The 15,674-nt window shown below is 45.2% G+C and overlaps 1 protein-coding gene across 1 annotated transcript in view; it reads right to left on the bottom strand.

Annotated features, from left to right (window-relative positions):
- Positions 1-15,674, bottom strand: part of LOC131281715 (diacylglycerol kinase 1) — an 82,822-nt gene that overhangs the window by 25,145 nt on the left and 42,003 nt on the right. The window contains exons 5-7 of the mRNA XM_058311062.1: positions 1,069-1,276; positions 632-799; positions 216-398 (exon numbers count right to left, since the gene is read on the bottom strand). Coding sequence (XP_058167045.1) covers positions 216-398; positions 632-799; positions 1,069-1,276 — 559 coding nt within the window. The remainder of the gene's footprint in view (positions 1-215; positions 399-631; positions 800-1,068; positions 1,277-15,674) is intronic.

The raw sequence follows: 15,674 nt of genomic DNA, 5'->3' as shown, positions 1-15,674 counted from the left end.
AACCGAAACAGATACATGTGGAAAGGTGTTTCAAAATGTGTAACACATCGTTGGTGCCCGAAAGAAGTTGAAGTAAGGCTAATCTTATCGTTCCTTCCATCGACCGAGAAGTGTGTAGGAAGCTTTTAGTCGGGTAAAAGAGTGGGCGACGGAAGGGGGTGTAGGAGGAGTGTTCCGTAAAAATGGAGGAACGTTGGAGGGACGCATTGCTTTACCTTCGATCCGACAGTTGACGGAGTTGTTGCTCTTGCGAGACGAGTTCCGGGAGATCTGCGAGTGCGAGTGGCTGTGCGAGTGCGAGGGGCTGGAGTCGGCCGAGCGCCGAAACGGGGGCTGCAGGACTGGCGGCGTACATCCCATCGGGCTCGGCGTCACCGTCAGCATCGGATGAACGGTCCCTGGACCGGCCGGAGACCGAAAACGGTTGGAAAAAGGTGTTGGTTGGAAAAAAATCACACATCATGGCTCTTTCTGCTCTGTTTCAGTTTTCTTCTCTCTTTTCTGTTCCCTCTACCGCTAGCTCCTTAAAAGAAGGGACCTATCCCTTCGTTTCGAGACCCTTTCGCTAGCTCACAAGCACACACACACACACTAATACCCTCTCCCCACTCACCCCTCAGCGGATACGCACCACTTTTGCCCTTGCCACCGTCGTTGCCTCCGTCGAGTCCGAGGTGGCCCAGCGACTGCAGCTTATCGGTGAGCCCGTGTATCCGCTCGACGAAGCTGTTCCGCTGCGACTCCTGCGATGGCTGCGGGGTCGGAATGTCCACGATGCTGTTGAGGTTCGGTATCGAGCCTGCGGGAGCGGTTGGGGAAGGGAGGGCAAAGAAAGGCACGTTAATCGATCGGTACATGACAGGCGAACCATATCCGTGACGGCGCCGCCGGGGGTCATATGCATCGGGAGGTGGTCGTCACTGACGAGCCGCATTAATTTCGGATCTGCATCGCAGAACCTCAAGGCAGCGTTCCTGGAAACTTTCATTGCGAATGCGAATTGTGCCGCCATGCAAACAAGCAGTGACAGTTTACACGATCCTCAGTGAGGCAAAACGGTGATCCTACCTCGATTGTGCGATGTAACCGGGGCGCAGGCCGCATTGCTGCTGATGGCCGCCATCTGGCACAGGGCCTTCCCATGGCTGTGCTGGGCCTGGGCCTGGCACAGCGCCGGCTTGACGAATGATATGAACAGATGCTTCGAGAGGTCCTCGGGCGTTTCGCAGTCCAGGAACGAGTCGAGAAACTTTCGGAAACCTTCGTAATCGATGTCCTGCAATGCAAACAAGGAAAAGTAATGAGTTTCAAAAGCCTACGCGCCTACTGTAGACGGAAATTATGTGGGCTTGTTAGTGTCGGGGGAAAGTGGTTTTCTGGCTGAATTCTGAACGATCGAAACATGAAATACTCGGCAGCAAATACTTCACAACGTTAAAATATATTACGATTCCATGTTAGATTAAATACATCCCACCATACACGCGCAAAATTGGTTCGGGGCGCGGCAATCAAGTAGAAATATGACACCCATTTCTGACGAAGGATATCGTTTTGAAGCAATTTGCCTAATTCGGGAGGCTTTTCCGTGATTCTCTTTCGCGAAACAAAAACGCTTCCGTTTGCTACTTGTGGCGTGTACAACAATTTTTCCTCCGAATCATTCCGATTAAGTGGACCTCCGGTCGTTCTCCGCGAGCGCCGTTTGTTCCGAGCGAAGATTAACGAGTTTCGTACTGGCAATCTGCAGAAGATGCTTTCTTTCTTTGGATGGTTTCACTTTGTTTTTCCGCTCCACCCAGCTGCGATGAAGGATGGCGGGGATGGCAAAAACAAACGATAACATCTCTTATAATTAAATTGAAAAACTTATGTCCGTTTGGGCGATGGGTAGGAACGATAAAGCGAACGTGCTGGAATGCTATGACATTAGTGAGATAACCACAACCATCGGTAACTCCGAAAACCCACCCCGTTGGGTAAAACTAAATGAAAAGAAATGTTTTCCGCTTAGTGAAAAATAATTCAAGAAACATTTTCCACCATTTTCAGCCTGTGTGGTATTGGATGAGATGGATGTAAAACAAATAACTTAACATTTACGGGAGTTGAGCAGGAAGCATACGAAATTGCAACTCGAGGCCGGAAGTTCGCAAATTCCGCACTATATTCTAAGCGGATTGAAACTGCAATATAAAACCGATTTGGGCCACCATCCGTGGAAAATCCTGCTTCGTCAGTACGACAGCTTATCGTCCGCCGGAAACTGGCGTGGTTGTCGATTCGCGCCGGAAGTAACGTTCAATCCCCGGAACGAACCAATGGCACATCCGAATGCCGATTCCATCCGCATCCCGCCTGCGATTGTATGTGTTTTTCTATGCAAGCGATGCCTTAAATCGTGGTATTCTCATTAAATTCTCCTTCCGTGTATGTGTGAACTTCCCCGCCACATGGCCCACGCAAGGCGGCGCCATCAATCAGGGCACGTGGCAGCCGGTTTTCGCCTTTTTTTCGGAACAACCAGGCGCCAGCCAGAGGTTTTGGAGCGGGCTTTTTAAGCTATAATCTCCGGACCACTCATGGCATGATTAGTATTCGTCGAACGTTGGGGGAGCCCATGGTGCGCCATGGTTGGCACCGTGGAGGGTGGGGGGTAACGAAAAAGGGTGTAAAGAGTGGAGGAGTGAAATCTTAAGCCTCCTTGTTAAGGCTATAATCAAAATTTATTACCATCCTGTCATATCAGCCGATCGTCGAGCCGATGCTGGCATACGGTTTTGGCGAAGCGAGCCTTCACAGTGCAGGCGTGCGCAATCGTTGGGGTCTGCACGTGGCTGATGTGTATTTTTGGCAAGGGCAAATGTTGTCATTAAACAATATAACAATGGCATATGTTGCTGGTAAAACAGAGTCTTGCGTGAAAAATATCTTTCACGTAGTATTTTATCAGAGACAAGGAATAATTTCTTTTTGGGATATTTTGTCATATTTTCAATTATCGCGTTTTATTTCATGTTTGTAAAAAACACTTTTTTCTAATTTTCACAAGTTTTTACCTTCACTTTATGATCGTTGATCTGCTTTTTTATTCACTTTTGCGTATTCCATCACTTTTAGCTTGAAACTGGATTATGTAAGCCATTCTCTTTCTTGGAGGCACGTTGATTAAATTGCGCGATTTTGAAGACGAATACCAAAAATCAATAAAAAAAATCAATCAGTTGTCAATAAATTTGTCATACACAAAGTAGTCTCGAAACGTCCAAATGTTAATCCAGTAATCCATAAAGCTAGATTCGAAAAGTTACTACCCCCGTAATCTGACTTTGATGATTTTTAAAAGAGGGTCTCCACGGAGTTCCGTTATACACGGAAAAATACGGTATTGTCAAATAAATCGCAAGCTAAACTAAAAGAGGAAAAATTGTTCCTGTGGTGACAACTTGAAACCACGAGCGTACCATATATGCCCATAAGTTGCACATCCCTGGTTTCAAGCAAGAATTTCGGGGGGAAACTCTAGGACCGTATGGTGACATTGATGGAAAATTGCTTACCATAATTTTTCCAACGCTGTCGTCGCACGAATCGGGGGACGTGCGGCAATTCGATCACCAACAAATTTCTGGGACATTGACATTTCAACCCAACACCGGGAGAACGGTATCGAACATGGCACCGGGAAAAGCGAGGATGTGAACGATGAAACTTGAACGTTATCGCCGGGTACGAGCACCGTACCGGGAAGTGGAAAATTATAGCGAGCGAGAAAACCCGAACGAATCGAACTCCTTCCACCTTGCACTCGGGTGTCGCTGGTCGGGTTTCAGCAGAAGAGTTAATTAGTTCGAAGTTATAATTATAAAACAACCGGCAAACTGGCCGCCACACTCCGGATGTCTAAGCTGGGTGGCACCGTGGGTGGTTTCGGTACACCGGAACAAACCATAGCCGCCAAAACGTGCGGAGAAAGTCGTGCCCTACAAACCGTGATGACATAAGGATGTTGCCCTTTTTACCGACCGAAGAGGAACTGAGCGGCAGTGTTCCGGGAATTTTGGTGCAAAAAGGAAATTGTAAAGCAATGAAAGATATTTCCAGTTCGAGCGATCCGATTCGACGCGTGACGCACCGGAACTGACGTAATACCTGGCAAAAATAGCGTTTCGTGAACGAATTTGAACGCAAAAGATTCGAGTGTTTTGAATGAAATTATTTTTGGAGCCAAAATTATCTCTTGCGAAATATGTTGCATTTGTGGTATCATTATGTAAGCTGTCGCCATCGGTTTATTGATGTTTTTCAAGCTTATTTGCTACAAGATTCAGGATTGAACTACCCAGCAGAAAATGTTTTTACGGAAAAAGCGCCAGGAACGGGCCATGCGAACTCATCAACCCAACTTCCACGCCGTTCGCAGCGTTCGCCGGGAAGCTACGTTAAAGTTATTAATTTATCAACTCAACAACTCTCGAGGGCTCACTCCGGGGATTGCAATCAAAATACTTCAGATTTGATTGTTTGCTCGTAGCGAGATAATTGCTGGGCCGCTGAGAGCGCCGCGTTTGTTGTTTGTCGGCGGCAAACACCGCGACCCTGCGAGAGCGCCCGGGAACGGATTGCAGCGGCGGCGACGGTCCGTCCCGGGGGGAATCGTCGAACGCTCATCATAACATCCTGTAACCGGGTATTATGGCGTCAAGTTTTATCCGGTCCCTCACCCGTCAAACGGCTTCACTGTGTACCGCGCCACTGTGCTGACTGGTGCGGAAAGCTAGAGCTCACTCGGGGGCATGGAAAGTCAGCGGCTTGCGTCGGTTTGTATTTCGCATTTCGACCACCGACCGATTTGCGGTCCGGGTCCTGACCATGCTTCAATCGCCCCTGTGGGCCCGTGGCGTGGCGGTAAGCAAACACAATCGTCAGCCTGATTGTCCGGTAAATTGCTCCCGAAACCGAAATGAAGCAACTTCCCGAGGGTTGCGCACGCAAACGGAAGTAGCAAATAGTCGCCATCGAAGGCTGAAAGCCGCCGGCGGAATGCTCTGGAGATAAAACACGCTCCCACACGAAGTGGGTGGATGCAGGAAGGGGAAGGTAAAGTAAACAGCGCGCAAAAGGCGACGAGTGGCCGATATTGTTCCAAGAAAAATCCGCAATCTTCGGCGAGGAAAAATGAACAGCCGCCAGGCTCCGGGAAATTTTTCGACTCCGAGTACCTTGGCAACGGACAGACGGCAAGAAGCTAAAGGATACGAAGACACGTTACGCCACAAACGCAACCAGCTTGTGGACCTTGTCATGGGTACGCATTTATCTGAAAGGGCATCAAAACGAAAAAAAAGTATACACACACACAAATATGGCGACCACCAGCAACACCCGTTCCAGCCAAATCACCACACAATAATAAAAGGCCCATTCAAACGTTTTTTTCCCCACCTTCTTCTTCATCCGATTCGGTTTGCCTCACTGTTGACCTTCGCCTCTTCTGATAGCAAAGCCGGGGATCACGCAAAGTACAGGAAACGGGATTGTGCGAAATCGAAGAGCAAATGAAATTCCCATCCCCCCCCCCCCCCCCCCCATAACCATGGCAACGCACTCGCCAATCACTTGCTGGCGTATTTCCGGTGAAAGTTTCGAAAAAAAAAATTCCCTCAGAAGTGGTCGCCATGCCGAGGGTACAGCGGTTACCCATCGAATGGCGGAAGTGGCGAGAAAGCATCTTTCTTCCAATTTATGGTCTCTTTAGGCGAAATTCTCCGACTATAACTCCGGAAGCTCGTTTTGCTAACCGGAAAAGGGGTGAAGTATTGTTGGTGATATGAATTGGTAACGTTTGATGTCAGCGTGACAGCCTTTTAACGAAAAATGTTGACTTCGGTTTGAGGGTAAACCAATATCTGTCACCCTTACGAGGACTCCCGTCAGAAAGATTTCACAACCTTCTTAAGGTTTAGCTTTTTAATGGCGTGCCTTAGGGGAAAAATGATGCTCACAATAAGTTACTCCTCCCACAGCGTGAATTTGAAGCATTTGAACCGAACCGAGTGCGAAACGGTAATAAAACCATGCAATCAAAGCTGTTTTTGTCGCAAACTTGAACACATTGACCGATGTGGTTTTGCTCGCGCGTAAGCAAACGGGGTTGGTCCAGATTTTTGTTCCTTCCATTCACTGACGTCATAAGGCCAACGGTGACGTCATTGTTTTGGCTACGCTCCAAAAAATTGCACCCCGCGCCGACAGAACACATTGCATGCCGGCGCGGAAAACAGTGAAAAGTGAGAAAAAGTTTCTCGAAACTGCAACGACCATTTGCCCTTTCTGGTTACCAATGGGATGAAGGTTGGCATATTGCTGACGTCCTGAAAAATATAGTTTTTCGACGCTCTCGGCAATCGGTGGGCGAATAGTTTCCCTGTCTAGCTGACCGAATCGAACGAAAAGTTGTTTTAAATATCCGTGTCAAATTTTTGGAACGTTGTTTTGACTTTTATGATATTTTTGTCAATCCTAATTCTGGATGAATAATTGTTGTTTTGTTGTCTTCAAATTTTGTAAGACTCTGCTAAAGTCTATATTTACGACAAAGCATGCTACAAGAGGTAACGTTTGATATTAAAATCTCATCAGTAAAAAAGCCCTTGCGCTTTGAGCTTCTCCACAACCGCGTCATCCGCCAAAGACCATTGCCGTATTTGCCTGCAAAGGCGGAGCGAAGAAAACTTCCTTACTCCCTGAGCAATAATAATCCAACTCCCGGGGGCGGAATGTCATGACAATTTCGTATTTTTTCTTTTTTTTCTTCGTCTTTACTTTGTTGACCGTTTCGCATAGCGGGGTTGCGGTTGGTTTTGCATCCATTCTCTGAGCCAGCGAGCTGGGGGATGGCGAAAACTGTCTCGCAAGCACCACGTTGGCACCCATCTTGAGCGAATGGCGATACATATTTGCGAGGCGACATCGACGAAGTTTTCTCCCCGTGCGTGAACCGAGGAAAACACACAAACGGTATCATTTTTCCAACCGACAGGCGGTGGTGAAATTGTGCTGTGCGTACATGTTTTACCCCCCCACGTGAGTGTATTGTGTGGGCTTTTTTTATTTCTTTTTGTTCTCGTACCATGATGCCCAAGTAATGCTATACCAATAAAGGGGTGAAAATGGAAAATGATACTATGGATCTTTTCCACTGTTTTGAACGCGCCAACTTTTAACCAACCAAGACAGTACGCGTTTGAGCATTCAATGGAAAAGCAGCCCGTTACGAGGTTCGGTAGCAGCTGGTCTGCCATTTTCAATTTATATTTTCCTAGGTAATGGTTTTGCTTTCTTATTGAAGGGTGCGAGATTTCAGCTTCGGGGGGCTGGTAAGCAGATACGAGTTTTACCGCAATTTGCAATCCTTGAAATTATCAACCGGGGAAGAATGAAATTGGAAGCGAATGGAATGTCGAATATAAATATGAAAATTATGAGTTTTACCTCGCCATGGCGACAAATAAATCCCATTTTCATTCGCACACTCAAAAGGTCCTCCCGACCGACCGGTTGGGAACGTGAAATCAAAGTGCAATGTTAATACTGTCGATAGCCATAGCGAAATAAACCTCACCCGAAACGCGGGACGCGTACGTTTATTAACCCTCCCTCCCCCCTCACACCCCCACCCCTCCTCGAGTACTGCTTCGCCTGCAAAACCGGAACCCGGAGAAACGCACAAAAATGAAATGGCACATAAAAAGAATGTCTACCCGGCCCGGTTGTGCTTTTGCATACATGAGGCATGTTCCACGCGGTGACACCTTTTGAACCGTCGCACCGGAATAAAAAAAAAAGGATGCCGCACCGGAAGCAAATGCGCACTCTCATCCGCGAGTGCAATAATAAAATAATATAATTTTTACGTGCCACCATTCACACACGTTTGCTGCTTTATGCTTCGCGCGATGCCCGCCAGCATCGACAGCCATTGCACGACTCGTTAAAGCCAGCATCAAACACGAACACCCGGACGGGTTGTTGAGGTTGTGGAGTGTAGTGGGGGAAGAATACAGCAGTGGCAAATGTTTTCGTATCACATCGCATGCAATGGTGGAACTTTTATGAACTGAAGTGCTCTTAATTCTTTGAGATTAATTTATAGAACAAAGAACCCACCAGATCCCATGTCAGGCTTTCTATCCTTATCAATTTTTATGTGAATATCCATATACATTTTTATTATATTACAAAATCGATTGATTTTTCAAGAGGATATTATTCCAATATGCATTGTGGTTCGTTTGTGCCGCAAGGAAGCTTTACATCGGCGACGGAACACATTAATACGGGTTTATGTTGGTCGCATCGTTTGACAGGTTATCAACACGAGAGCGTGGATTTTACTTTTTTTATGAGGATTTTATTACGCATCACAAGATACGGAGAAAATGAATCGTTCTGTGAAAACTTGGAATAGGTACCCGACAAGTATCAACAGCATTCCATGTCGATAATTTATTATTTGTTTCCTTCAGATAGCTTTTGTAAAACCACATCCTGTTAAACCCATTTCTTTATGTTTCTTTTGTTCTTGTGTTAAGCTCAACTTCTCGTAGGACAATTCATTGGTTATTCTATGCCTGGTCGTTTTACTTAAATGTACTCCCAATGGATGACTTTAAAAACCTTTCCAACAGTCTCCTCTCGAGTGGAAACGGAAAAACCTAACTAATTGCACGGAATTACTCAATCTGTTAAAGCAGCTTAGATGATAAATCGTATTAAATACATTAGAGTGCTTCGCTCCCCGAGTGAACCAGGAACTATCGTTATGCTTTCATTGGTTTCCATTGGCAGAAAGTATTTCTATATTATCTGCAATGTTGCATGTGGAGAGCTTCGAGCGAGATCCTTTACCCTTTTTCTTTACTCCAACCGATACAAACACCGCACCAGAATTCCCTTGTTTGCAGCAGCATGAATGCATGCTCCGGGAAATCGGACAGCTGTATGGGGCGCTTTGTCGGCACGTTTTTCATGCTACGAACGTTACGGACCAGTAGGTTAGTTAGGAAGTTAGTTAGTTAGTATGTTAGCTAGTTAACGATTGTTGCTTTCCATTGGGTAGGAGGAAGGGGGGTGAGGTCTGCGGTGTTTTTCGTACGAATCATAATAATTGCAAAGCACCGGTATTAGTTGTGCATTTCCGTTGATTGCTTCCGGGTTGGAAAATATTTGCCAAACCCACCGGTCGAGCTATGTTTGCGGTTGGATGCTGTAAATAGTTAACGTGCGGTTGCAGGAAAACTCCATGCCACAGTGAAACAAAGCTTCCCATTGGTAGATTTTAATAATTGCTAATGGATATCCTTTGGTTCAAATCAAGCTTGAGCACTCGGATATGGAATATTTTCTAGAAACAAAAAAAAAAAAAGATCAACTGTACACCACAAAGGTCTGTGAAGAGTTAATCTGAGGATTGCTCTATGAAGTACAATTTTAGATATAATTACTCAAATCGATTCAAACTATAGCCACACGGCATTCCTAACGGTTGAATGTGTGTGCTGCATCAAATATTCTCATTCCTAACTAACCTGGAAATATGGAGTCAAAGAATTCCAGCTCTGACTGAGACGCTGACACGTGTTATCCCGTTCCAACGAAATGAGATGAGGTCGTATTTCCTTTGAACCGGCGGCAACCGGTATCATGTCGGTCCTTGCCATCAATCGAAAAATCCTTGAAAAAAATATAAGCCGGCTCACGAGAACGTGTTGCTCTCGATTGCTTTCATCGAATTTTCCTTGTGCTTCGTGTGCGGAGGAAAAACGTAAGCAAATGGGTCGCCCGGCCGGTGATGGAAATGGTGATTTCAGGTGATTGGATTAAATTGAGGCCCTTCCCTTGAGAGACGGTACCAAGGATGTACAAGAGTGTGAGCATTTTTACACCTTTTTTCACCATCAGCATGGGTGGATACCATACCCAAAGCACGCGCGCGACCGGAACGGATTCTGGTTGGATCGGATCCAAATTGAATCAAAGCCTCGTCCAAACCAAAGACTATGTGGTGATAATTACATACCATTGAACCAGGTATCCACTGAAAGGGGAGGAAGGTGCTGGAGGATGCAATTACGGTATAATATCGTGGTGGTCAGATTGATTTTCATGTCATTTCTTTTATAGAGAATCGACTGATTCTTAAGAACGTGCCGGCTCGTTACAGCGAATGAAGGAAAAAATAATTAAAATGATACATATTGTACTCTTGTTTACACCAATCAGCGACGAAATCGTAACAAAATCGTACAACTTCCACTGAACAGCGTAATGGAGATTCAAATGGATTCTTTCGGGAAAACACAGTTTTGCATTTCCAGGAAAACCAGCGGAGAAACAGGATCAAACCATCGCGTGCTGATGGGACGGTAATTTCTCATCCGCCTTCCGTAAATCACAACGTAAACAAGTGCCGGAACTTTTGTGCTGCTAACAAGTGCGCGTGAAAAAAGCCGCTCGTCATCTCCCGGAACCGCCAACCAAACCCCACAGCTCGCCTTGGCGGAGGATTTTCTTCTGCCTAACGAACCAACAATTTCGCCTAAATGAATATCAGCACAATTTCTCAGAACCACCGGCATATTGGCAGCTTCCGGCGGGGCAAGAGTGAGTGAGGCCCGAAACTTAAACTTGGCCCCGGGAAATGAACTCGAAGAATGTTACGGAACCTCATTAGGATGTTTTTTTCAGAGCGGTTCAGAGGGTAGAGCGGAGATTCTGAAAAATCATCCATCGGTAAGCGGTACGACACAAAATCGTCCACGACGTTCCCTTGCCAAGGGATTCTGGAGGCGGTGGACCAGGAGAGGAGGGGGTGGAGGGATTCCTGACAGGAACTAAATGGTACAAACATTACTTGCCGAATTATACAAAAGTTCCGTGATTTGGACGACTTGGAATTTGATAATGCAGCAGTTCTTATGAAATGTTTAAGCTCCTTTGTAAGCCACGGTGAAAAGACATTCTATAACGCATGTATTAAAGCTGTGGTGTTTTACATAATAGAACACAAATATGAAAATTATGTATGAAATAATAAAGGATTAAAAATAAAAAATAAAATTACCCATAATTTACTGAATTTTGTCAGTTTAAATTTGCTCTTAAGTGCAGATTATCGAGCGGAAAATGTACAGTGCATTAAAGGTGACGTAGTTTTGACGGCTTGCTACCACATCGAATTTTTCGGCTCCGACCACCGAGCGCGGTCCCATTTTACACGCCGCAGAGAAAATATTTCGCGTAGAATTTTGTGTCAGATGTTCTGCATTCTGCAATGTAGGAATTGCACAAGCACGTGGCATGGTTGCGTTCCCAGAAGCTGAAATGGTAGGTCGAGTGTGAGTTCAGCTCGCTGGCTTGGACCGCTTTACATGCAAACAGGGGGGGATGTGCGGGTGGTTAGGAATACCAGGCAAAGGAGGAGGAGAATGTCGAACTTTCCAAAGAACAACTCAACCCTCGGGGGGAAAAGGGCAACCAAGTGGAACGAGCGTGGCAAGCATGTCTTGGGAAATTCGTGCAAAATCTCGACCCCGGCATTCATTCCGTCTGCTGCACTGCGTCATAATCGCAAGCATCTCTGAAGTGGTATTGTGCTTGCAGGGCAGGAAACACACCCGACCCCAGGGGGGGGGGGGGGGGGGGGGGGGCGAGTGGGTCTTTTGTGCAAAGAATGGATACCGTGTGCGCCGGTACAACGTTGGCAGTTGTAAGGAAATTGTCTATAGTTAAATGTAAACCCACAATCATTATGCTGCACATAATAGACTCCGAAGTGGTGCTCAAAGGTGGACAAAAAGAATAGGAGATCCTTCACAAAAGTGGCTCGGGAAGAGGATTCCAACGAACGACGATAAACAACTCAACGTTTTAAATTTGATCTTTTCAAATTCCTTCTAATGAGAAAAAAAATCAGAAAAGCTAACGCAAAGTATGTTTAATCTATTGTTTATACCTCTTTTTTCACGATCCGTAAAAATTGTTTCATTGTAATAAGGTAAGATAACATTTCCCGAAAGGGAAACGAATCATGGGGCGCAAAGTTTTGCTCTCTTCCACGGAAATCAACGACGGAAATCATTCGCGTCACGACATCGTCGCGTGTACGCCCCACCTTCCCTCCTTCCATCGTAGGGAGGAAAAACGTACGAAAAATAGCCCACCACGTGGCACGCGGTACAAAGGAACACAGCGCGACAGCCGGCATTGGAAATGTCGTGGTGAATTAATTAGGTGCTAAAATATCGTGACACGTTCGGCGCGCGAAGGATAAACGCCTCAGCGGCTCGGGCGGTTCGATCGGTGTGTGAGGGGAAGTTTTCGATTTGCTCGCTAATTTGAATAAAATATTCACAACCGCTCAAGTGAGGTGTAAATACAACAGACAAACTTACACACACACACACCTGGTGGAAATGATTACTTCGCCGTAAGATGAGGACGACTCAAGACGCGTAAAATCATCGCTCGCAATTACGGATGGCCCCGGCTGGTTTGTATAGTGCAGTCCTCGGGCAGCATGCCAGCTAAGGCGCTCATTCAATCTGCTACGGAGAGAGAGGGGGGGGGGGGGAAAGGAAGCAAAACTTTTCCCCAAATGAATTCTATTGATCGTTGCGGCAAACTAATACGCCTAGAGGGACCGCACTTGGGAGGAAATGTTTTGCCCCACGTGCCTATGACGTGCCATGGTCCACGGTTTATTTAAATTGTTTTCCACAAGAAGCCAGACGAAGGAGTCTGTTTGGTGTGTTTTTCACAAAATGTCTATAGTTTTCGAAAGTTTTCTGAAAAAACCCGAAGCAGAAAAACAACAGCAGCCTTCCAAAGTATTCCAAAAACTCGGTAATAGGTGTTAGTGAAGCAACCGAGAAAGAGAGAGAACTTTCCAATTTCCTTCCTCCCCATGGCAGAAAGAAAACGGAGGAACTTTGCAGGTTTTGGGCCGGGTATGTGTCCGAGAAAAACTTCACCGAACCGTAAAACCACCGTTTGGATAAGTTTTGATTTTATGCTTATTCATAATATTTTCCATAGTGATCCATTTCCCTCCGAGGCTGGGGCTTGGGAGACAATGGGCGCCGGGCACTTACACAATGCGCACGAGTTACAAAGCACTCCCAAAGGGGCTTCCGCTAGCTAGCCGGAAGTTGTCCAGAAAAGCTTACGCCCACCAGTTTCTTTGCTCATCAATATTCATGGCCACGGCGGGCACCAGTCAAGGAAAGCCACCAACCAAACCGCTCGGGGAAGGTACGCAAGAAGTTTTCCATTTGCCCGAACAGTGATCTTCCTAATCCCTTTTGCCACTCCTCGGGGTGTCCTCCCCCCCTCCCCCTAGCGATTTCTAATAGGGCGCTACAGAGTTGTCGGCTAAGCAAGCGGGGTTCGCAATGCTACCTTTGGTTTTAATAAATTAAGATATTCAATTTACGATCATTCTGCCGCAGCCGAAGTGTTGATTGAATTTGATGGCGTTCTATTATGCGCACAAATGATTCCCACCCCCTCGAAGGTCGCGGACGACAATACTTTTCGGCGGGAAAAGAGACAAAAAAACAAAATTGAACACATAAACCTGGTGGATGAACGAGTGGTACTTAGTCAAGTAAGGACGAAGTTAAAATTAATTTATGATCGAACTGGAACTTTAAACTGCCTACACGGAAAACAATCTTCTGCGGTCTGTCTGTTGACAGACTGCTCAGATCAAAGTGAAAGTCAACAACAGAACATGAATACTGCATGCTTCAACAAGTTTACCGTACCTTGCGTGACCAAACTTGGAAGCAATTTATTTAAAAGGCCTACTAAAACCGGAATAAATTTTCTCATAACCTTTTAACTTTAAATTAAATTATATTTAATTTGCAGGGTTTGTTGGAAAGCATTACAACTAGAGTTTGTTGATCGGGAACAGTTTGAATCGAACCTAAAGGAAAGAAAAACATTTTAATACAGACTTTAGCAATTTATTCGATAGAAGTTGTGGAAGTTGAGTGAATTTAGCTTGGCTTAACTTATACTGGAATTTATGTTTACCTGATCTCTTATCTTTAAGTTATGTAAAACAGATCACAAAATAGAACACGCGTTTTCATAAAAACAGGGTTTGTTTACGATCGAAGATAGTTTGAATCGTACATAGTTTGAAACTCCAAAACGATTCGGTAAAAGTTGTTGAAGTTATCTGGTCCTTTTCTTTTGCTGCAGCAAAACTCTGGAGAGCACAAAAAAGGGCATTCCATGTTTTGAAACACTTTTGCACGTACTGCTCCGGTTCGTTGGCGAGGATTTTCACCGGGTGTTGATCAGTTTAGGGTGAAATGATTGATAAAAAATAGCAGATATCGGAAGAAAAAACAGGGAAAGCGTGAATGAATAGGAAACAAAAGCGAAGAATATATAAAAAAAGAGTATGCGATGGTGCCAATTTGTAAGAATTTGCATTCGATCGAACAGAAACTGAGCGCAACGAACGGTATCGAATTGATTTTGTGCCTGCTTTTGTTGTTTGCATTTGATGACGATTCGTATGCGAGGGTGAGGCAAAATCATTCCGATTTTCGGGCAACGGTACCGGAGGTTAGTGAGATCGTTTGAAGAGCATGCACAACAAGTTGCCTCAATCCCAACCGTTCGTGGCACTATAACGCTGTGGATTGGAAACGAAATGGCAACATGAATAATTACTTGCTGGACCTGTCTCGAGTCGTCTTTTTGAATGGTGCAAAAGAGAAATTTATGTTATGTTCAACTTTCACAGACTCTTTCCGATTCGGTGAGGCGAAAAATACCTAGGAAAAAGTTGAGTTTGTTAGCATAGCAAGTGACCAGGGTGATAACAGTAATTTATCAGAAGTTCACAGGCGGGGCTCAAAAATTGTGTACTTAAAAAAGTTAGCTTGGACCGAGTTTGCCGCATTAACTGGTACGGTAAGAATTGTGGATTTGAGGCAAACATTTTCAACATCATTTTTATGAGGCTTATTAATGAACCGACCAAAGCATAATTTAGTGTACCCTAAGGTTCTTTGGGGAATTACTACACATGTTCATATTTGAAGAAAAAAATTGCCACATCTCAAACATACCCATTTTTTACCCTTTCTCTTCTGTTAAATTTTCTTTTTTCCTTCATGTGAGATTTAGCTCGCATGAACGTAAATTGTCATTAAAAGAACCCTTTTGACAAAATGGACACCATTGTCGTTAGCGTATTCAAAACAGAAACTAGGTTGTTCTATATTCATAACATATTAAATCACTCACGGTGAGAGTATTTTGAACTTTTAACATATAACACTCTGGCATCAATCGTATGCAATTGTAAGTTTGTGCTTGAGCCCAAGCTCGGAGCATTTGTGATGTGAAGGTTAAATTGATAACCTCACGTCACTTTGCAGACATCCGTGGGCCAAACCCTCACCAGTTCTTCGTTTCAATCCGTCAACCGACAAAGTGATGCTAAGATGAAAAAGCTTCCCCGTCATGGCGCAGACAGTGATTCTTGACGATCGTTTCCGTCGTTCTTCCGACGCGCTATGTTCTTCGGTCGCGTAGGGATTTTCTTTCATATCGGCAAACACGCCCACCGCCGCCAGCTTTTCCCG

Source organism: Anopheles ziemanni, chromosome 2 (assembly GCF_943734765.1).
Source record: "Anopheles ziemanni chromosome 2, idAnoZiCoDA_A2_x.2, whole genome shotgun sequence".
Taxonomy (NCBI): Eukaryota; Metazoa; Arthropoda; class Insecta; order Diptera; family Culicidae; genus Anopheles; species Anopheles ziemanni.
The sequence above is the reverse complement of the archived record's forward strand: the minus strand, read 5'-3'. Positions and strand labels throughout refer to the sequence as shown.